Genomic DNA, 23,262 nt, shown 5'->3' with positions numbered 1-23,262 from the left:
CACCCAACCTTCCAATACACACCAAGCAGGGGGAAGAAAACCTTTCAAGCTAAAATCTCGATCTCTGTGCTGCCAAACTGGGTGTAATCCTGTGGGCCTAGTGGGTATGATGGCCAGCTGCCGACATGGCTGTGATACCAGCAGACATCCTCATGTCACCACCACTCCCATCTAATCCCCTGTAATTCTGTCTGTGCCCTGTTTTTGGTTAAATCCACCCAGCCGACCTGCACCTCCCCCTCCTCTGCTCTCAGACTAGGCTGGGTGAGTTCAGTGTCCAGTGCCGGACTGAGGCATACAGAATATTGTCAGGGCGCTGCATCTGATGTGTTCAATGACTACTGTTGTGCTTGTTGTTAATGTTGTCTGTTGTAAAGTGATTTTTTAAAGAAACTGCTGACAGGTTATTTTCTCTTATAGGCTAGTCTGCTTTGCTCTGATCCTCTGCTCTACTCTAGTCTATAATCTCAAAGTCTGTCATAATCTTTCTTTATTTGACCACTCAGACTGGTTTTAGTTGTGGTCACTGCTGCTACAGATGCGACTCCTCTGAAACTACACTTCCCATGAAAACGTGCGCGTCTTTCTACTGGGTCAGTGTTTGCAGCGGCGCTGACACCAGCCAAAAACGATGATGTCACCCGCCACACAGCCCAATCACTACAGCCCAGCTCCACTCCCCATTCACCCTTTACCGTGAAAGACCGACTGGACGGGCGGTGCGATGGATTTGTTTACAAGGTAACGCAGAATTTACCGTTATATATTCGTATATGACGATAATTATTTGGGTGCGCAACACATAGGTCTATCGTTTTTCGGTGAAATAGTTTGCCGTAGTCTTGTGAATAATGTAAAAGACGATGATCGCTGTTGTAACCTACTACATTATGGGTGGGACGACATCAAGATGCAAATCATTTTCATATGAAGAATAGACGAATTCTTATAAATGGAAACTATCTGTTTGTTTAATTCGAACGGCAGTCTTTTGCACGGTTAAAAGGTAATTCGATCTGATTGGTAGCATGTGAAGAATGTAGGCCTTGCGTCTTTTTTTGTTGTTCGTGTTCGGGCTGTGTAGTCGATGAGAAGACTAGAATCTGTCTGCGGGTTTGCGAGGCCAGTGCTGGGATAGGCTGTGCAGCAAAAGTTTGACTTGCTACTGTTTCTAATGCATTTAGTATGGGGAACGGGTATATCGTTTAACAGTTATTATACCTACTACAGATAATCACCGTCATCAGACCGCTATCCGGTTGTCCAGACCAGGTGTTTGAATTAGCCCACATTAGAGCTCGCTTCCCAACGTTAACCTGAAGCCAGGGCAGAACGGCATTGAACCCGGATTTCCTGCTCACCTAGACCAACAAACCAACCGACGTTGGAGCATTATTTTTGGTTTCAGGATGACAGTATCTAAGTGTATATGAGACAACGTAGACTTAACTACCACACCACCAGTTTGGTTTCCACCCAACTCCCTTCCACTAACTAACCCCAGTACCAACCTGTCTTGTCTTTGTGAAATATGACGGGCGTTTTTCTGGCTGACGCAGACACGCATGCCTCAGCATCTCAATCATTGACAGAACCCAGCTGTGTGTGTGTGTGTGTGTGTGAGAGAGAAAGAGTTTGTGAGAGAGTGTATGTAAGTGGCATCTCAGCAGCACCTTAGATACTGTGTGTACTGGGCATGGGTCCAAGAATGGTTTAGAGATTGGGGACCATAACCCTCTCCCTTGGTACTGTGGTGTGTGTGTGTGTGTGTGATGCAGGGTAGATGTGGAGGAGTGTTTGAGTGGGTGGTGGGTAGGTATTTGTTAGCCTGTATCCCAGGGTATTGGCACAGCTCATTAATGAGTGTGTGTGTGTAACTGTATAGCTGCACCTCGCATAGTAGAACTCCAAGAGAAGTCTTCAATTAGAGCAGTGAGGTCAGGGTGGTGCTAGGGAGGCAGGGAGCTGCTCGCTAGCTGTGCCAGGGGACGTCAGGCCATGCCAGAGACCTGATACTGAGGTCTGCTACCACCACAACACACACTGTTGACATTAACAGACAATGTCTGTCTGATGATCAGTTTCACTGTGGGTCTCTCTGCTCCCTAGCTGTACATCGTTTCTATTGTTCTGTCATTCTATCTCTGTTCTGTAACTGCCTGTCTGTCTGTCTCTGTCTGTCTGCTGTCTGCCTGCATGTCTGTCTGTTTTAATTCTACAGCCATAACATGAAGCCCCAGATGGCAATCGACAACTTATCTCGATGAAACCAAACATTGTGTTTTGCTTTCAGCTGTGTTGCAGTTTCAGACTGTGACAATGTGGAGTGATTTGCGTGTGTGTGTGTGTGCACGCACAGTACATGTCATTGTGTGTGTGTGCCTGACTTGCATATTTGCCTGTGGTGTAGACAGGTGTTGCATGATTCTACTGGGTTGGTCACACAAACACACCCTTCGCTGGCCAGCCGACAGAGGAGAATGTGGGAGGCATTCTGCCCACGGTTCAACACCCTGACATGGCCTTCCCACTTGGCTTCCCCCCGGCTTCATCTACCCTGATCCTCACAAGTGCACTGGGTGCATACGGCTTAAGGATTGATTTGGGATGGGATCAGAGCCCCTGGCCCTGCCGCCCATGCCTCCAGCCCCTGGCCCTGCCGCCCATGCCTCCAGCCCCTGGCCCTGCCGCCCATGCCTCCAGCCCCTGGCCCTGCCGCCCATGCCTCCAGCCCCTGGCCCTGCCCCAGCCCCCAGCCCTCCAGTCCAGCCTCAACCTAGTCTCAAACCCAGTCCAAGCCGCAACAATAGGTTGGCGAGGTTGTTTGGACGTGCCTATTCTGTGTGTGTGTGTGCTTCAGTGAGACAGGACAATGGTGGGACTCTGTGTTATTCTCTCCCAGGCCCAGCCTAGAGTCAGCCTATCCATCCCTCTGCTGCCTGGCTGGGCCGAGGTCCCCCCACTGCCCAACACACACACACTCGCACACCATTTCCACCAAACATGGATGCGAAGTTGGTGTGATTGGGTCTACCTGTGATCACTTGTGGTGCGGGTCAAGAGATGGTTATACTCGTTTAAGATAAGGCTCTGCTTTTAAGAGAGGACTGTACAGGTCTTGTGCATTATGCTGAATATCCTTTTCACTACCGTGTCATAGAAAGTGTGTGACAGTGATATAACCACTCAATTGTTACCAGTTCTAACATTCTTCCCCGGAAGAAACTAGAAGCAGATGAAAATTTAAGATTTGGCAGGATCCCTATGTTAAAAAGCTTCTCTCAGATCACACTTTTCCAATCAAATCAAATGTTATTTGCATAGCCCTTTTTACAAGCAATGTCACATATGGCTTCACAGACACCCATAGAACTGTACCTAAACCAACCTAAAACCCTCAAAGAAGACAAGAACAACTCGTAAAGAAGTCTTGGGAGGAGGATATCAGTGAGGAACCCTTTCCTCCAGAGACGGTCCGTGACACAGAGAGGTGCAGACCATAGGCTGAATATAAGAAACACTTTTATTGACAGGCAATGTCCCTAAATGTGTTAAATTGTAGTTGTGCTCTAGGTCAAAGTGGGCTGAGAATTAATGTGTCTGACATGGGTTAAACCCTGGTTCTTCAGCCACACTGATGTATGGGTGACTTATGATCCTATCAGTGACTGTCCATTCTGCCACCATCTGAGATCTGTTTGGTCAAGAAGTTTCTTCTGGTTCTCAAATGGAGCGCAAGCTACAGTCCATCACAAACGATCTCCTGTATGAGCAGATTCCTTGGGAAACATGTTTTCATATTCTTTGAGATGTTTTTGGCTGCGATTTATCACATATTTATTTAGCTGTCCAAGTTCACATTTCAGCTGTATTAGCTTGCATTTGAGTGTGTTAGCTTGGTTTTTAGCTTAACTAATGTGGAACAGACAGTTAGCCAGTGAGTTTACAGTTGGTGCCCTCTCTGTAAGCAGAGTCTGAAATGCAAGTAATAACATTTACTATAATTGGTTAGTCGAGGAAAAAAACAGGCAGCTCACTAAGATTTTGTTTAGTGTCATACAGAGCAGTTTTAACTAACACACACGCACACTAAGAAACAAACAAACAAATGCTTTCAGACTCTTTCCACTGTGTTCTTGTATCATTACTAATGCAGATGTCGGCTTAAGAGCCTTCATAGATTAAGCAGGGAGAAAGAACTGTCAGGAAATAGTCTCAAACCATAAAATACTGTCTGATTCTCTATCAATTTTTAATGGCGGGTGTTATGAAATGCTGATGTAGAAACCTGGAAGCGCAGCAACAGCAGGCTGAGCTTGGTTCCTGATCTGAGCCCCATGTTGCACCATTACACTCCCTAACAATGCTGCCCTCATCCAGCCTCTAAGCCAGCCATGCTCCAGCTATCTGATCCCTGAGCCGGGAAGGGAGCCGAGCGCAGGCTTACTGAGGGCCAGGAGGGAAACTGGGGGCCTACAGAGCCCCAATGGCCTCCCTTCCCACGGTGCTCAGCATCAATAGGTTTTCTCATTGCGACATGTTTGTTAAAGAACCCTGGTGACATTCCTCTCTGAATCTGATTGGGGCAGGAATGGTTTGTCAGCGACATTCCCAAAAGACTTCTGCATACACACACACAAACAAACAAACAGATACTTAATAGGTATGCTGCGTCATGGAGGCAAAGTGATGGATACCTAGCTGGTATGTAGTTAAGCTAGATATCACAGTGTCTCAGCAGTGATGTGTCAGATGCAGGCATGACGAGCGTTCAACAATGACAAGAGTCAGAATGTAGCAGCTTGGAAGAAACTGAACACCAGTAGCAAAGCTTGTGCCATTTAAGTGTCACGTCTCTGGTTGATTTCAATCCACAGAGAAGCCTCCCTTTGCCTGTATGGTCTCAGCGTCATGGTTATCAGCCGAGCCAGACACAACCACGACCGTGTGAGCTCCCTGTTTGTGGTTGACCCCGTGGTTGTTTGGGGAAGGTTCCGGGTGGGCGGGGGTGCTGTGTGGGTGTGTTCGGCAGAGTGATACGTCACACCTGTGATAGACCACCTGTTCAGACTCGCCGAAGGCCAAACTGACACTCTCCATAGTGGAGATCATGTTTACCTAAACAGAGATACATGATCCCTCCGCGCTGGAATGTCTGGGAGATGAGCATGCATAAAACATCAACACAATACCTGATATACGCACACAAACATCAGCAAAATACAACCCCGCCTTACGTAGGCTAAGCATTCAACACAAGCACTACCTGATATACTGTACTGATATGAAGGGAAGTAGCTTTTGAATAAGTGTCTTGGGTCCGATTTCCTAGGTGTTATTTAGTTGAGGCTGAATGTCAGCAATATGAAGAGGGTTTTTCAGGTGATATGATGAGAATCGCCCCTCCCCCTCTCCCTCACCCATGCAAAGAAGAGCTTCGGTTCATTCTCTTAAAAACGTCCACGACAGTTCTATCTCTCTACTTAGCAACAATCAGACTAAACAAACAGCAGTGGATGCTGGGTATTATCAGGGCGAAGGTCGGTGGCTGTGTTGTTGTTGACACAGTGGACTCCGAGACTTACCCCTCCATCACCAGACTCAGCTGGGGAACCTTCGACTGTTTCTCCAGCTCCTGCCTGCTTCACTGATTGTCTCCTAACCCTAACTGGGGTGAGCGATCATTGACTGATTGGCTCGCTGACAGCTGTCTTGCAACCTGCCTGGCTTTCTCCTTTGTCTCATTCTCTGGCTGGCTGGTTCACTCAGGCCTTATGTGTCCTTTGGGAGAACAGGTCTATCTAGCCTGCTGTGGTTGCCTTGCTAGTCAATGATTATTACTTTTTTAATATTCAGGCAGCTTTTCACCAGCGGGGAGAATGAGTGAGAGACTGGCATACTGAGTGAATCAAATATAATCTTCAAACTTGGGGGATCAAGCTGCACATCTGGTGGCTTGTTGGCCAGCCTGCCAGCTGTTGTCACACAAAGCTGCCTTTTGTATGTAAACTATGTCTTATAAACACACTCTGCTGTCCTATTACCTTTACACAACACTTAGTAGCTATCTCTCTCCTTTTTTGTCTCTCTCTCTCCCTCCCACCCTTTGTCTCTCTCTCTCTTTCTCTCTCTTTTCTCTTTATCCCTCCCACTCTCTCTGTTTTTATCTCTACCATCTTTCTTTCTATCTTTCTGTCTCTTTCCCTCCCCCGCCCTCTCTTTCATTATCGTACTATCCCCCCCCCCCCAACTATCTCTCTTTCTCTCTGTCTCCCTTGATCTCTAGATCAGCCAGAAGAGACCCGGGGTGTGGGCGGGGCTGAGCTCCGACTCCATCCAATAGGAGGACAGAAACCGGAGGAGGGGGGTGTTGATAGTCGGTCCAGGGCTGTCGGTTAGCTGAGACAGCAGCAGTAGCTGCAGGAGCAGAATATGTGCGTGCGCGTGTGTGTGTTTGTGTGTGTCCAGGAGCAATTCTGGGAGTAGGTAGTATTATAAGCTTCCTGTAGGGCTGGGCTGGACTGGACCCCGCTGGGCTGTGCTGTCTCTTCTACGTGTCTCGAAGATGTCGTGTCCAGGCTGAGGAAGTGTGGATGTGTGACTCAGTGTCCTGGAAAGGGCTGTATCTCTCTGGATCAGATTTAGTCTCACTCCTCCCTGTGGTCTGGCTGGTGGGACTGGACAGGCAGGCCTAGAGTAGGTCTCCACAGCTGGGCTCAGTCTCCACGACACACTGCTTCTGTCTGGACTGGACATGTAGTTCAGTTGCTCAATCTGGATATATTGCTGTGGTCTACAAGGTAAGACTGTCTTTTTCACCACTTCTTATGTAATGTCCCCCTCACAGCCAAACCCTAACTTTGACCAGTTGTTGCAGGTAAACAGGGGTTTTGTTGCTCATCTGTGGCTAGATTGTTGATTAAGATCTCAGCTGGGGCTGTTTTTCCTGTCTGGGTGGGGGGGGGTAAAGTATTCCCATCCTCTGCATCTAGGTTGGTGTGTGACTCAGGGGAAAAGGGAAAATATCAGTCACTCTTTCTCAGTGTGGCTAGAGCCAGACTTTGACACACATTCGCCCTTTCAGTGTGGCCTGCCGTCTACAGAAAAACTATTATGAATGGAATGAGGCTCGCATGCATTTCTTCCCGGGGTGTGCCAACACACGCGCACGCGCACACAGGGAGAGAGAGAGAGCAGGTCAAGTTGTTTATCTCATGTTTTACTGTTTTTAGCCAGGCTGGGTGCTAATGGTAGGTTAGCTTTCATGGAGGTTTTAGTGGTGTTGTCTGTGTGTTTAAGTTCAAGGAAGAAGAGGAGTGTGTTCACCTCACAGTTCCAGTAACACACCGTACTCCGGCCTCCGGGTGGTAGGCAGGGGATGCGGGGATAACTGTAACACGTTAGCTAGACAATGCCGGTATACAATGTCAAGGGCTATAAAGAACATTATAAGTTAAATGGCGCCAATAGCGGGTCAAGGGTTAGAGAGGTTAGCGAAACAGTGTCAGTAGCTAGGTTCAGTGGTAAGAGAAGCTAGCTAAACAGTGTTAGGAGCTTTGCTCAATGGTTATAGAAGGTAGAGCTAGCTAAACAGTGTAAGTAGCTAGGCTATGTGGTTAGAAAGGCAGGCTAGTCTACATTGTGTCAGTTTTAGCTAGGCTCATTGGTGAGATTGGCTAGCTAAGTTGTGTTGGGGAGTCACCACAAGGCTACTATTTGTTCGTTAACGTGGTTAGTCGTGCATATGATTTAGTGTAGTGTTGAGGGTTTTGGTCGGTTATAGGTGCCGATCTACGAAGCCCTCTGTGACAATGCTTGTACAAAGGGCCGCACAATTAAAACGTGATTTTAATTAGTGTACATCACAGTTTGAATTGCAGTAGAGTGTGTCATGTATCTCCGCCCTCCTTATCTCCATGGCGATCGTGGTTGCCTCGTCTGGTTACTGGCCCCTGGAGGTTCCCCTTGTCTGTGAGTGACACAGCTGGACGTGGGGAGCTGGTCTCTCTCTGGTGTCCATGGCGACCAGAAGGCTCCCTCATCCCTGTGGATTAGCCCGTGTAATACAGAGCAGTGTGCTGGTGACTGCCCTGGCAACCAGGAGGGAGAGGGGGTGGGGTGGTTATGTGGGGGGTGTGGGGACTTGGGGTGGTATGAGAGTGTGGAAGGCTGAATTTGGGATCAGGTGGGTACTGACGGGTGTGTGTGTGTGTTTGTGAACCCTGCGAACCTGTTCTACAAGACACTGCATTCTTCCGTGACCTGACTGCCTGCTTCCGGCCTGACTGCCCGCCTGCCTGTCTGCCCTTCAGGTTATCTGAGGAGAGAGACAAGACCCCTCCTCTGACCCACGCCCCCCCCTCCCCACCCCCTGGGCGCCTGGGGCAGGAAGGCCGATCACTCTGTCAGCTCCTCTGGCAGAGGTATTGATCTCCACCCTGCAGGCCAGAGTCTTGTATGGACTGTGTTCTCTCGCTATCTTGCTTCCTGGTTCTGGTTTCAGGGTAGGGGGTTGGTCTGCTGCATCTCTAATGGATTTGTGGTGGAAAACATTAGCCCGCTGCAGACTGGAGCTCTCCGTAGTCAGGGTAGGAGCGAGCTAGTGTTGAGTTTAGGTCTAGAGAAGTGGGACATGTGAATTAGTGACTTATCTCTCCCCATGGCATTCAGCAGGGAGGCCCAAAATAGTGCCCCCCTCCTCCCTATCAAATCAATCCCAAATACTCCGAGCTAGCTACGTAGCCGTGTGACCTGGTTTATCTGCTCTCTGCTCTGGTAGCACCTCATATCTGCTGCTGCTGATCTATTTCTGTTGGTCTACTTCACTGACCTGTCCTCTTCGCCTCCTCTCTTCGCCTAGTCTCCTCGCCTCGTCTCTTCGCCTCCTCTCCTTGCCTCTCTCTTCGCCTCTCTCTTCCCCTCTACTCTCTTCGCCTCTCCTCTCCCAGTGGTTTCAACAGTAGGCCCAGCTCTCTCACTGCACCGGTCACACTCTCTCTTAATGTGAGCTGACAGGCTGGAGCTGCTGCTCTGTATTCTCCGTGGTCACACTGTGTGTGTGTGTGTGTTAGATAACCTTTCTGTACTGTAAGCGAGTTCTGAGCCTGGATGTGATTGAGTTATTGATCTGGTGGTGCATTGATTAGGTCCGGAGATGGGTTTGTTATGTAAATAGCTGCCTGCCTGCTGGCCTGCCTGCCTGCCTGCCCATCCATCTGTCTTGTCCATCTCCAGATCCTGTTGACCTGGTCCTGAGCACTGACCAGCCCTGCCCTGCCCGCCTGGTCCACTCAATCAATCCAGCTGTCTATCTCTCTGCTCTCACAAGCTGTTCGATCATTGGTTATTGATTTGCTTAAAAGCCGAGCTCTAATAGGCTGGAGGCCGGGACGTGTGGACAGAAAACTGGAAAAGAGGGAGAGAAAAGTAGGGATGAAGGGATGATTCCCACAGCACTGTAGAGCAGATCCAGAGCGGACCAGACGTGACCGCTGGGGAGCGGCTTTCCGCCGCTTATCAGGACTCCAGGTTCTTCCAGGCTTCAAGCCACAGAAGGGTGCGTGTGTTCTAGATGAAAGAGATCAACGTGGTTGCTGGGGAGCTGTCACCAGGGGCGGGACTCTCTAAGGCCTTCTTTTTCTTCTTTCCTGTTCAGATCGTCATGGGAGAGCTTGGTTAGACACGGGGGAAGCCTGAGGCGGTGTGTATGTGTGCGTGCATGTGGGAGAGAGAGAGAGACGAGAGTGTGTCAACCCACCCTGTCTTTCCTGTTAACACGCTTCACATATTCCAACAATTATGGGATGCCCACCTCCCAATACAATGATGTCACCAGTTTGAAGATTATGATTGTCCAGTGCCGAATCATATATTTAGCCTCTGTACTATACTGTATGCATAAACGTATGACACACACGTACACAATGTCCATTAGCCTTGGAGGTAGATATGTTAACAAGCAGTAGTCTGGCAGACAGGCTGTTCCTACATACCTCCTCATCAACAGGACTGCATCCACAGGAGGTAATTACTGCTGTCTGCAGCTCTCTCTCTCTCACACACGCACACACTCGCACCCACACTCGCACACAAACACTCAGCCTGTCGGCAGCTCTGAGGGCATGTCCTGTCCAACCCGCAGATCACAGGACGAACAGCCGAGGACACAAACACAGCAAGCTGACATGCTTCAGACCGTGACGGGCTGGTGTGGTTAGGAGCCAGGTGATGATGTGTGTGTGTGTGGAGGTGGGGGAGGTGGGATGGGAGGTTGGCTCCTTCTAACATTGTCAGCCTGTAGCTTCTGGTGAATCTGCTGCAGTGATTCTTAAGAGGAATAAGAGTCATATTTGGCTAAATAATACAGCATCTCTATTCATAACCACTGTACACACACACACACACACACACACACACACACACACACACACTATGCAGCATCTATATCTGGCTAGGGTGGTGCAGTGGTCTGTTAAGTACAGGATATGTGACATCTATTCAGCGATGACTCCATACTTGAACAGAATACACTGTCTCTGACCACTGAGCTGCTAACCAATCCGCTTTCTTCACCGCTGAAATGCTTACCAATCACGTCATCTACCGCCGAGCTGCTAACCAATCCGCTTCATTCACTTCTCAACTAACTAGCCAATTAGCATCATTCTTTTTTCAACTTCATCAGCTTCAGTCATTGTCTGGGAGTGGCCATCTTGTTTGTAACATTCTTCAACCTTCTAGCTGTAAACAGAATAGAGTATATAACAGGGTACAACAATCTTCTCAAACCATCATCAGTAACAGACTGGTTTGAAGCACAGTTTGAGAGCAATAGCATAGAGAGACAGTAAGCAATCATCATTGTCTGTATGGTGTATGTTGTTGAGAGGGCATGCAAGTTTGAGGAGTGTGTTTCAACTCTTGGAAAAGTTGTGTGTGTGCAGGATAAAGACAGTGTTTCAGCTCAAGTTATCATCTCTGACATCTGGAGCCGATATGTTACAGACTTACACACACACACGCACTATACACACACACTTTACACACGAATGACTTGTGGATCATGGAAAGGATACGAGGTTCTTGTCAAGGATTATAGGTCTGTCATCTTGCTATGCTGTTGAAAGTGACATCCGTGTTAAGATCTGCTCACTAACCTTTGTACATATGTCCAGATACGGTTCTAGTTCAGACTGATGAGGACCAGACTAGATTTAGCAACCACCATCCTTTCCAAAATATGTCCTTTTTTGCATATTATTTTGGAATGCGGAACTCTGCATTTTCCAGTCAAATCTCTGGGTGTCTACTTCCTGTGTTTATCTGTTTAGATTTTCTGAGCTGGTCGCATGTCTGGTGAAGACTTCTGGGGAACATGGACAGTCGTGGGCTAGTCTGATATATCTGAACAAACCGTGGAACTGTAGATCCTAAGCAGGAAACTGGATGTTGTGGTGCCTGACTGTTCCTTCCTGTCGGTCTGATACTTGTTCCAGTCCTTCCTATAGGCTATGTTAATGACCATTCCAGTACCAGTCATTCCTATTGGCTGTTAGTATAACCATGTCTGGAGCATTCCTTCTTATAGGCTGTGTTCAAATGACCATGTCAGTACCGGTCATTCCTATTGGCTGTGCCTAAAGATGATTATATAAGTCCACAGCTACTCTTTCTCTTCTGACAGCAGGAAAATCAGCCAGTGTGGCTTTGTAGGAGTGTGTGGATTGACTGAGGAGGACACGGATGTGTATGTAGGTGTGTGTGTTTGCATCTGTGTGTGTGTATCTATGTGTGCGTTTGCATACATGCTTGTGTGTGTGTGTGTGTGTTCTATACCTGCATCCACGCCCTGCCTGACTCACCGGGGCAGGACCAGCAGACAGGCCACAGCCTCACACAGGCATTTAGGCATCTTCATGTCCCAGCCCGAGTTGTTGTTCCTGGATAATCACGTTGTGGGAAGGCATGTGCATTTGAAATACAGAGATTAATATAGCGCATCGTGGTAATAAAACATTTGAATGTGCAGCCTTAACATTGAAGATGTACTGGCTTACACACACATACATAATCTCCCTTACCCCAGCACACACTGTGCATGCCTCTTGTGTTTCCTTGTTTGTATTTAAGAACATATGAGGGAAGCGAAGGAGGCAGGTAGAGCTGCCTCAGGAGTAGAGGAGGCAGGCAGAGCTGCCTCGGGAGTAGAGGAGGCAGGCAGAGCTGCCGCAGGAGTAGAGGAGGCAGCTAGAGCTGCCTCGGGAGTAGAGGAGGGAGGCAGTCTTACCATCACCATCGTGATCGCTGCAAGCTGCTCTTTGAAACGGACAATATTAAAACCACCACTTCCTCTGGAGATTTTTCAGTCGGATTCTTTGTTCCCTGTCTTTGATGTGCCGTCAGGGAGGAAATAAGGAGTGAGAGAGGAAGAGAGGGGGAGGCGGAGGGTGAGAAAGAGAAAAGGGAAAGGAAAATACTTCAGTGTCAAAGAATAGATCTGCATCAATTCCCCCTCTCTCTCTCCCACCTCCCTCCTTCCTTCCCTCCGTCCCTCCCTCACTCCCCTCCCTCCATCCTTCCTCCTACCCTGTCTTATAGGGTACAGGGATGCTGATACAGGAAGCCATCCGCCACTCAGTTTACACGTCCACTTGCCCATCCTACTCTGCCAGTATACCTCAGGGGCGGAGGGAGGGGCTGTGTGTGTTGTGTGTGTCTGGTGGGGGTTTGTGAACGGTAGCCAGACCATGGCAGAAACATGGCAGAGATTAAAAAATAGATAGTGTCTGAAAAGGTCATTTAACATATATATATTTTTCCATTTAAGAGATACTTATTTAACATGTTTCACTTTATTTCTTCTGTTGTATGTGTCTCTAAGTATGTGTGTAGAAGTGTCTTTTATGTCTCACTACTGTACCATGACTGAAGACTGGTGGTTTCTTATACATCAGTTTTTATCGTCTGTGGGTGAGAGTAGACTGAGAATGTGTTGAGTGAGAGTGTTAACTGTGTGCTGTGTGTGTGTGTGTGTGTGCGCTCTGAGAAGAAGGTCACTTTGTTGGGTGCTCGGGAGACAGTTCTAAGCTGCTGTGGCCTTGCAGTGTTGAGAACATTGAATTCTAAACACAAACACACAAACGTTAGGCATGCTGACAGACAAATCTACCTCTAAGTCAATCTTTCACTGAGTAAAAGTGAATAAAGCTCAAACAAACACCCCACACACCCCCCCACACACACACACCTCCCCACACACACACACCCCCACACACACCTCCCCACACACACCCCCCCCCCCACACACACACACACACACACACACACACTGCCCGCTGTCTGACCCATTACAGAATGCACTGTCTGGCACCGCAGATGACTGGGTTTCACCTTTCTGTGGTTGCTAAACACGCTCTGTGTCATTCCTCTTCTCTCTTCCTTTTCTGCCTCCCTCCTTTCTCTTCTATCTGTCTCTCCCTCTCTACTTCTACTTTTCTAAAGAAACAGTTGGGGCTCATGTTGGAAGAATTGGGTAGAATCTTCAACCTCTTTCCCTCACCTCACCATCACTGGTCTCTCCTCCCTGGTGACATCGCTCTCTGACAGAGCTGTGCTTCAGATGTGTCCATCTCTATGTAGTTATTGTGCTCGTAGACAAAGACAGACTTCAGTTTTCTTTAACTAACGGATCTCCTCCTCTTCCCCTCTCCCAGGTAGCCGCGGTAACCGACGGTAACGCTTCCTAGCCCGGCTTCCTGCCGCTCCCGCTGCTGCCAGCCGTTGCCATGGCGCCCCGCAAGCGTGGCGGGCGGGGCTTGTCCTCCGTCATTTTCTGCTGCTTCAAAGGGAGCGACCACCCCGAGATCACGTACCGCCTCCGCCATGACAGCGGCTTCACCCTGCAGAGCCTGGAGCCCGCTCTGCCCATGCCGCCCTCCGAAGAATTGGACGCCATGTTCACCGAGCTGGTGGTACGTACCTCCCCACCCTGTGTTGGTTTATAAACACGGGACTGTTGGTTTCCCTCGTCGAGTGTCTATATAGGTCCGGTCTCATGGGTTTGACCCAAATAAACACCGCCGGTGTCAAATGAACTAGTTGCTTTTGCTGTGTGACCTTCTGTATTGCTGACTGCTACACTGGCTTGCTGGTCTTTCTCTATGGCTGGACTACTTTAACAGTCAGCCATCTGGGATGTAGATAGTCTAATCACCAGCTCTTCAGGTATTAAACGGATGTAATCGCTAGTGGGAGGGATGTGGACGGGGGCCATGTTGGTTGTAGTTTTTGCCAGGTTGCTTGGATGGCAGCCATGTTGGTGGACAGCCAGGTGTGTGCTTTTTCCTTCGCACACAGAAAGACAAACAGACGTAAACACACACGCACACAGGAGTGGTTTCCCCAGTGTCAGCTCAGTCAGTGCTCCCTCATACGTAGAGCCGTGTGGAGCACATCAACAACACAGGGAGTCAGGTGGCTGAGCGGTGAGGGAGTCGGACTAGTAATCCGAAGGTTGCCAGTTCGATTCCCGGTCATGCCAACTGACGTTGTGTCCTTGGGCAAGGCACTTCACCCTACTTGCCTCGGGGGAATGTCCCTGTACTTACTGTAAGTCGCTCTGGATAAGAGCGTCTGCTAAATGACTAAATGTAATGTAAATGTAACATAGAGAAATTATATAATCAACTAACCTCCATTACCATATTCTCCAGTACACCATGTTATGGTATGAACATGTGGAGTAAAACGGGGTAGAGATTAGGGGGAAGGGCTGGGAGGGTCCCTACTCTTGAGGAGAGACCGTGATTGGCTACTGGTTCTGGCTGGCCGGCTGTGTGGTTGTTGTTCTAGCTAATGATCCATGAAAGAGTCTGGCTGCTGACAGACAATAACAGCCCAACTCATTGAGCTCTGCAGACCCGCTCACTGCATGACTGGGATCGCCAGCGTGTGTGTGTGTCTCCGTGTCTGTACGGTCATGTATGTGTGTGTGTGTGAGCAGGCCCACCAGCGCGTGACTCGATTCAGTCCTGTCCCCCAACTCACTACCGCTACAGTTAGGCCCATAGCTGGTCTGCACGCGCTCAGTAGAGTCCCTCTCGCCGCCAGGCTGTGGCCTATCGGACGTCCTGTTGAGAACCAGCTGGTGTCTTTGTGTCCTGCCCGTGGAGCTGACAATGGGACTGGCCGAGATGTCAAACTAACTCTGTCAGACTAACTAGGGGCCCTGCAGGAAACACACCACTCGACAGACCAGCACAACATGCTCTGGCCACAGCTAATGAGGAGCACAGCAGAGACAGAAGGAGAGAGAGAGAGAGACAGAGGAAAAGAGAAGGAAAGAGAGATAGAGACTGGGGAAAGGAGAAGAAGAAGAGAGAGAGACTGGGGAAAAGAGAAGAAGAGACTAATTGCATAGTGACAGAGGGAGAGAGAAAGACGGGAGATTGCATAGAGTAGCGTGGGGAGAATGGAGAGAGAGAAGAATGAAAGAGAAGAGAAACAAAGTCTAGAGGAGGGCTGATGGGAAAGAGAGTGTCTGGGCCCTGCAGTATCACTGCACCATGGAGAAGGCTAGGATCAAGCCAGAGTACTGTGCAGGGAAGGGGAAGGAGAAGCAATCTCTCTTCACACACACTTCCCAAGATTTTGCCGTAAAAAAAAGACCCCTCGTTTTGCAGACTTGGCTATTTAACAGTGAACCAAACAAAGGTGTTCCGGAATCAGAGGCGTGACGTCGGTGTCTAGTGTGTGTAGTCCCGCCATGCCGGCTCTCCTTTTCACACAGACGTCAATCCGGCTCTGTGACCACCTCTGCTGCCGGATTCATTCCGGTACAACAACAATGACCCCCCCTCCTTCCGTGTCCAAACCTCCAACGCAGAGCTGCGAGGCGGCATGAAGGCAAAACCTTCCCGTCTTGGACAGGCTGTGTAAGAAGACCGGCTGTGTTAGAAGACAGGCTGTGTTAGAAGACCGGCTGTGTTAGAACGCAGGCTGTGTTAGAAGACCGGCTGTGTTAGTAAACAGGTTGTGTTAGAAGACCGGCTGTGTTAGAAGACCGGCTGTGTTAGAAGACAGGCTGTGTTAGAAGACCGGCTGTGTTAAAAGACAGGCTGTGTTAGTAGACAGGCTGTGTTAGAAGACCGGCTGTGTTAGAACGCAGGCTGTGTTAGAAGACCGGCTGTGTTAGTAAACAGGTTGTGTTAGAAGACCGGCTGTGTTAGAAGACCGGCTGTGTTAGAAGACAGGCTGTGTTAGAAGACCGGCTGTGTTAAAAGACAGGCTGTGTTAGTAGACAGGCTGTGTTAGAAGACCGGCTGTGTTAGAACGCAGGCTGTGTTAGAAGACCGGCTGTGTTAGTAAACAGGCTGTGTTAGAAGACAGGCTGTGTTAGAAGACCGGCTGTGTTAGAAGACAAGCTGTGTTAGAAGACCGGCTGTGTAAGAAGACAGGCTGTGTTAGAAGACAGGCTGTGTTAGAAGACCGGCTGTGTTAGAAGACCGGCTGTGTTAGAAGACCGGCTGTGTAAGAAGACAGGCTGTGTTAGAACGCAGGCTGTGTTAGAAGACCGGCCGTGTTAGTAAACAGGCTGTGTTAGAAGACCGGCTGTGTTAGAAGACCGGCTGTGTTAGAAGACAGGCTGTGTTAGAAGACCGGCTGTGTTAAAAGACAGGCTGTGTTAGTAGACAGGCTGTGTTAGAAGACCGGCTGTGTTAGAACGCAGGCTGTGTTAGAAGACCGGCTGTGTTAGTAAACAGGCTGTGTTAGAAGACCGGCTGTGTTAGAAGACCGGCTGTGTTAGAAGACAGGCTGTGTTAGAAGACCGGCTGTGTAAGAAGACAGGCTGTGTTAGAAGACAGGCTGTGTTAGAAGACCGGCTGTGTTAGAAGACCGGCTGTGTAAGAAGACAGGCTGTGTTAGAAGACAGGCTGTGTTAGAAGACCGGCTGTGTAAGAAGACAGGCTGTGTTAGAAGACAGGCTGTGTTAGAAGACCGGCTGTGTTAGAAGACCGGCTGTGTTAGAAGACCGGCTGTGTTAGAAGACCGGCTGTGTTAGAAGACCGGCTGTGTTAGAAGACAGGCTGTGTTAGAAGACCGGCTGTGTTAGAAGACCGGCTGTGTTAGAAGACCGGCTGTGTTAGAAGACCGGCTGTGTTAGAAGACCGGCTGTGTTAGAAGACCGGCTGTGTTAGAAGACAGGCTGTGTTAGAAGACAGGCTGTGTTAAAGAGGCTTCAGTCTGGCTTTCAGTCTGACCAGGGTCTGCAGGACAAACTGACTGGAGAGATGGGAAGCACGATCTGTCTCTGCAGAGGGGGGGGGGGATAGACCAGAGGGCATCTGGCCATGATGTTGTCTCTCTGGTATGCCTGGTCACGCTGCCTAACTTAGCCCTGACTGTAACTTGTGTGTGTGTGTAAGATGGTTTATGGCCAGCACATTTCATGCTGTCTGTTGAGGAGGTCTACCCAGTCTCTGGTGTGTGTGTGTGTCTCTCAGCTGATAGAGGGCTCCAGGGGAAAAGAGAAAAAGAGAGAGAGAGGTTGTTAGGGCTGTCCATTGGAATTCCCGTTCCCCTGAGATGTGCTGAGACAATCCAGGGGGAGTCTGATGGTCCCAGGCCTGAGATGCAGTCACCAAGGAGACGGGTTTTAGATCCTATTGGAAGAGCTCTTTCTGTTCTGCTACTTTTATCAAAAAGTAAAACAGCATAACTTAGTGAATGACTCAAAGTATAGTTTTTTTTTTTTTACCAGATTCCTTCTGAGAATGTCACCATGCTATAATATTGTCAAACGTGTGTAATATGACCACTTCTCTCCTCTCTCCTCTTCCTCTGCTGTTCTCCTCTTCTCTCCTCTCTTCCTCTGCTGTTCTCCTCTTCTCTCCTCTCTTCCTCTCCTGTTCTTCTCTCCTCTCCTCTCTTCCTCTCCTGTTCTTCTCTCCTGTTCTCCTCTTCTCTCCTCTCTTCCTCTCCTGTTCTTCTCTCCTGTTCTCCTCTTCTCTCCTCTCTTCCTCTCCTGTTCTCCTCTTCTCTCCTCTCTTCCTCTGCTGTTCTCCTCTTCTCTCCTCTCTTCCTCTCCTGTTCTCCTCTTCTCTCCTCTCTTCCTCTCCTGTTCTCCTCCTCTCTCCTCTCTTCCTCTGCTGTTCTCCTCTTCTCTCCTCTCTTCCTCTCCTGTTCTCCTCTTCTCTCCTCTCTTCCTCTCCTGTTCTTCTCTCCTGTTCTCCTCTTCTCTCCTCTCTTCCTCTCCTGTTCTTCTCTCCTGTTCTCCTCTTCTCTCCTCTCTTCCTCTGCTGTTCTCCTCTTCTCTCCTCTCTTCCTCTCCTGTTCTTCTCTCCTGTTCTCCTCTTCTCTCCTCTCTTCCTCTCCTGTTCTTCTCTCCTCTCCTCTCTTCCTCTCCTGTTCTTCTCTCCTGTTCTCCTCTTCTCTCCTCTCTTCCTCTCCTGTTCTTCTCTCCTGTTCTCCAGGATGAGCTGGACCTGACAGAGAAACACAGAGAGGCCATGTTTGCTCTGCCTGCTGAGAAGAAATGGCAGATCTACTGCAGCAAAAAGAAGGTAAGGAGAGAAAGAGAGACAGAAAGAATGTGTGTGTATTAGTTACAGGCTAAAAATGGGAGTTTCTGCTGATTTGTGTGGGAACTATTTTCATTGCAGTTGAAACTACCGAGCTGGTTCTGCAGCTGGACAGAGCACTGAGAGAGGGGGGGGGGGGGGGGGGGGGGAAGAGAATGTGTGTATGCAAGAAAGAGAGAGAACAGATCTGTCCTCGCTTGCTGTGAGAAAGGTCTTTAATCAGGTCTGCCAGACAAAACATTTGGCCAAGACTACACATACACACACACACACACACAGTCCCAATCACACGCACACACAATCCCGATCTCACACACACACACACACACACACCCTGTTGCCCCCTCAGTACCCCTGCCCCAGTTTTCACCAGTCAGTACATCAAAGCTGCCCTGCTGCATTTCTCCCTCTATTAAGAACATTGTTTTCCAATTGGAGCTTTTAACACAGAACCCAAACCTGCCCCAGTGCCTAAGCCCTAGCTTCAGATCGTATTCCTGCTCTCCTCTCCTCCCAAACACTCTGGGAATGTCTGTCTGTCTTTCCTGGGCTAGCTACCAGCCTTTTAACACAAGCTAGAGCTAGCTACAGCTGTCTGTGTTAAAAAGGCAGTGGTTGTGTCTGCCCTGAGCTATCTAGCTAGCTACAGCTAGCTTTGTTAACACAAGGAGGTTTGACCTGACACGAGCCATCTAGCCGTAGCTACCAGTTTGTTAACACAAGGTTTGACAGAGCACTGCAGTATTTCACGTTGCAGCCACTATAAGTGACCTCATTCCTGTCCAGCTCAGAAACTCCCTAACTGAGGGAAAGACCGAGTCCTGGAAATCTGTATGAAAGGAAGTCTGTTTGTGTAGTAGAATGTGTAACGATCCCTCTCTTTCACTGAAGCACTCACACAAAGCTGCAATGTTTGGCCAAGACAGTTTGGTTCAAAAATACTTAGCATATATTGCCTAATTACATCATTGTAGGTATGCCCGAATCTGATTTGTTTGTGTGTGTGTGTGTTATCCATGTTTAGAGCTAACCTTCTGTGTGTGTGTGTGTTCTCAGGAACAGGAGGAGAACAAGGGAGCAACCAGCTGGCCAGAGTTCTACATTGACCAGCTCAACTCCATGGCTGCTGTGAGTGTGTGTGTGTGTTGGAGAGAGGGAGTGTGTGTGTGTGTGTGTGTTGGAGAGAGGGAGTGGGGGTGGGGGGGGGGAACGAATGAGTCAGCATGATTTGACCGCAGGCTTAATTAGTGATTAGATTTCCTTGACTGTTTATTGATCTGAAACTCAAGCCTTGGTGTTCTGCTCTCCAGCGGAAGACTCTCCTGGCCCTGGAGAAGGAGGACGAGGAGGAGAGAAACAAGACCATAGAGAGTCTGAAGACCGCCCTGAGGACACAGCCCATGAGGTACACCCGTCACACACACACACACACACACACACACACACCCCCCCACACACACACACACACACACACACCCTGCCACACACACCCTCTGACCCGTGGTCCTCTCCCAGGTTTGTGACACGGTTCATTGACCTGGATGGTCTGACCTGCATCCTGAACTTCCTGAAGAGCATGGACTACGAGACCACCGAGTCCCAGATCCACACCTCCCTGATCGGCTGCATCAAGGCCCTGATGAACAACTCCCAGGGGCGGGCCCACGTCCTGTCCCACTCCGAGAGCATCAACATCATCGCCCAGAGCCTCGCCACGGAGAACGTCAAGACCAAGGTAGGCGCCGGAAGTTGACTGATGTAGGGTTATAGAACCTACAGAGTACCCACAGATTTCATATCCTTCGCTGTTTTTTGTTTGTTTGTTTCATCTTCACTTCTCATCCTCCTACTTACTCTCTTTCTTCCCCTCTTTCTTCTTCTCCTCCCTTGTCTGTGTTTCTGCTCCCCCCTGCCCCTCCTGGTCTGTAGGTGGCGGTGTTGGAGATCATGGGAGCTGTGTGTCTGGTCCCAGGGGGCCATAAGAAGATCCTGGAGGCCATGCTGCACTACCAGAAGTTTGCTGCAGAGAGGACCAGGTTCCAGGTAGAGAACCTGTCCTGGTTACAGTTACAATTCATAACTGAACATGGACCCTGAAAAGTGAACATGTGACACTTGTCTGACGCTGGATTCTGTCTTTATATATACTCTCTCTTTTCCCATCTCTCTCTCTGTCTCTCTTTTTCTTTTTCTCTCTTATCTTACTCTCACTCTTCTCTCTTCTCTTTCTCTCTACTCTCTCTCACCTGTCTCCAGACTCTGTTGAACGACCTGGACAGGAGTACTGGTCGCTATAGAGACGAGGTCAACCTGAAGACGGCCATCATGTCCTTTATCAATGCTGTGCTCAGCCAGGGAGCCGGGGAGGTGAGCTCTCCTCTTTCTCTCTCCTCTTCCTTCCTCTCTTCATCCCCTCTTTGGTTATCCCTCTCTCCTCTTCCTCCCTCTATTCATCTCCTCTGTGTTGTGGCCCCTACAGTCCAGCCTGGAGTTCAGGATCCACCTCCGTTATGAGTTCCTCATGCTGGGCATTCAGCCCATCATCGACAAGCTGCGCTCCCATGACAACTCCACTTTAGACCGGTGAGTCAGACTGTCGTTTTCCTTCGCTGTTCACCAGCTCTCATCCCCAGCGTCTCAAACGTTGTGGACCTCACGCGCTTCTGTGCTGTTCTGTTTTCAGGCATCTGGACTTCTTTGAGATGCTGAGGAACGAAGATGAGCTGGCCCTTTCCAAACGCTTTGATACCGTGAGTTGAAGCTCGGGAAGTTCTGTGTGTTCCGTTCCAGCGGATACTGGTCATGGTGCTGGTCAGGAAGCTGGTCAGGATGCTGGTCAGGATACTGGTCATGTTGCTGGACAGGATACTGGTCAGGATTCTGGTCATGGTGCTGGTCAGGATGCTGGACAGGATACTGGTTAGGATGCTGGTCATGTTGCTGGACAGGATACTGGTCAGGATGCTGGTCAGGAAGCTGGTCAGGATGCTGGACAGGATGCTGGTCAGGGTGCTGGACAGGATGCTGGTCATGGTGCTGGTCAGGATGCTGGTCAGGGTGCTGGTCAGGATGCTGGTCAGGATGCTGGTCAGGATGCTGGTCAGGGTGCTGGACAGGATGCTGGTCATGGTGCTGGTCATGTTGCTGGTCAGGATGCTGGTCAGGGTGCTGGTCAGGATGCTGGTCAGGATGCTGGTCAGGAAGCTGGTCAGGATGCTGGTCAGGGTGCTGGTCAGGATGCTGGTCAGGATGCTGGTCAGGATGCTGGTCAGGATGCTGGTCATGTTGCTGGTCAGGATGCTGGTCAGGATGCTGGTCAGGAAGCTGGTCAGGATGCTGGTCAGGGTGCTGGTCAGGATGCTGGTCAGGATGCTGGTCAGGATGCTGGTCATGTTGCTGGACAGGATGCTGGACAGGATGCTGGTCATGTTGCTGGACAGGATGCTGGTCATGGTGCTGGTCAGGATGCTGGTCATGATGCTGGTCATGGTGCTGGTCAGGATGCTGGTCAGGATGCTGGTCATGTTGCTGGACAGGATGCTGGTCAGGATGCTGGTCATGTTGCTGGTCAGGATGCTGGTCATGGTGCTGGTCAGGATGCTGGTCAGGATGCTGGTCAGGATGCTGGTCAGGATGCTGGTCATGGTGCTGGTCAGGATGCTGGTCATGGTGCTGGTCATGGTGCTGGTCATGGTGCTGGTCATGACGCGTCTCTCTGTGTTGCAGGTCCACATCGACACGAAGAGCGCCACGCAGGTGTTTGAGCTGATCAAGAAGAAGATGAGCCACACTGACGCTCAGCCACACTTCATGTCTGTGTTGCAGCACTGCCTCCTCATGCCTCGTAAGAACACACACAAACACACCCACAAACACACACTAGCACAGACTCACACACACGCACACACTTTGTGAGAACTCAAACTCATGCATACTGGAAAAACATCTTCTCCCACGACCTTCAAAGATCTTTACAAGATTCTACAGCATCTTTAACGCGACTATGAAATCCTGTCCTGGTACCAATGATTTGGTACCAGGACAAGGTCAGAATTCCTGGTACTAGCTCGGAAACACACCAATCAGGCCAACACCCCTAGTTCCACTAAAGTATCCAATGGTTGTTTTGTGATTGTATTCAAGAACACTCCACATCCATCTAGTCAAGCTCTCTCTGTACTGTGTGTCTGTGTTCTGTTTTCCACATATTGACTCACACGTAACCTTATCAGATTCACGGCATTCCTCTCATGCCTGGTTAGCTTCAGTCATAAGACCCTCAAACCCCAAGGCTCCACACCCTGGTCAGAAAATGTTGTTTTTCACCTCCAGACTTCACACACTCTCCGGCCTCTACAGGCTGGCCCCAGCCCTTCGGATCCCTCTGCTCTGACAGCTGGGTGATTAGGGCTCCCTCAGAGAACAGGACAGCCATAAATCACACACACGTCCTAGAGGACGTCTGCTACCCTGCTCTTAACCTGCGGTCCTCCCTAGCTAGTCTCCCCCACACAAACACACACACACACACACACACACACACACACACACACACAGAGACACACGCACACAGACACGTAAGCAGGAATTCCGACTATGGTTGGTATTCTTCTCCCCACAGGGTTAGTTGTGCGTTAAGAGCTATGTGTACGGGAATTGTGCACGTTTGTGTGTCTCTGTACCG

At 49.5% G+C, this 23,262-nt stretch overlaps 1 protein-coding gene across 5 annotated transcripts in view; it reads left to right on the top strand.

The window, feature by feature from the left end:
• The first annotated feature begins 689 nt into the window (after positions 1–689).
• Positions 690–23,262, top strand: part of LOC136948789 (disheveled-associated activator of morphogenesis 1-like) — a 36,720-nt gene continuing 14,147 nt past the window's right edge. For 2 of the 5 annotated variants that reach the window (XM_067242839.1, XM_067242835.1), the window contains exons 1-11: positions 6,430–6,800; positions 13,713–13,970; positions 18,471–18,560; positions 19,635–19,706; positions 19,889–19,983; positions 20,094–20,313; positions 20,508–20,621; positions 20,835–20,945; positions 21,058–21,161; positions 21,262–21,328; positions 22,305–22,422. In XM_067242839.1, coding sequence (XP_067098940.1) covers positions 13,785–13,970; positions 18,471–18,560; positions 19,635–19,706; positions 19,889–19,983; positions 20,094–20,313; positions 20,508–20,621; positions 20,835–20,945; positions 21,058–21,161; positions 21,262–21,328; positions 22,305–22,422 — 1,177 coding nt within the window. In that variant the 5' untranslated portion in view covers positions 6,430–6,800; positions 13,713–13,784. Of the gene's footprint in view, positions 742–6,429; positions 6,801–9,265; positions 9,557–10,206; positions 10,225–13,712; positions 13,971–18,470; positions 18,561–19,634; positions 19,707–19,888; positions 19,984–20,093; positions 20,314–20,507; positions 20,622–20,834; positions 20,946–21,057; positions 21,162–21,261; positions 21,329–22,304; positions 22,423–23,262 lie in introns of those variants that run through there. The other 3 variants (XM_067242836.1, XM_067242837.1, XM_067242838.1) reach the window with 3 other exon arrangements.

This window comes from Osmerus mordax, chromosome 9 (assembly GCF_038355195.1).
Source record: "Osmerus mordax isolate fOsmMor3 chromosome 9, fOsmMor3.pri, whole genome shotgun sequence".
NCBI classification, from domain to species: domain Eukaryota; kingdom Metazoa; phylum Chordata; class Actinopteri; order Osmeriformes; family Osmeridae; genus Osmerus; species Osmerus mordax.
The sequence above is the reverse complement of the archived record's forward strand: the minus strand, read 5'-3'. Positions and strand labels throughout refer to the sequence as shown.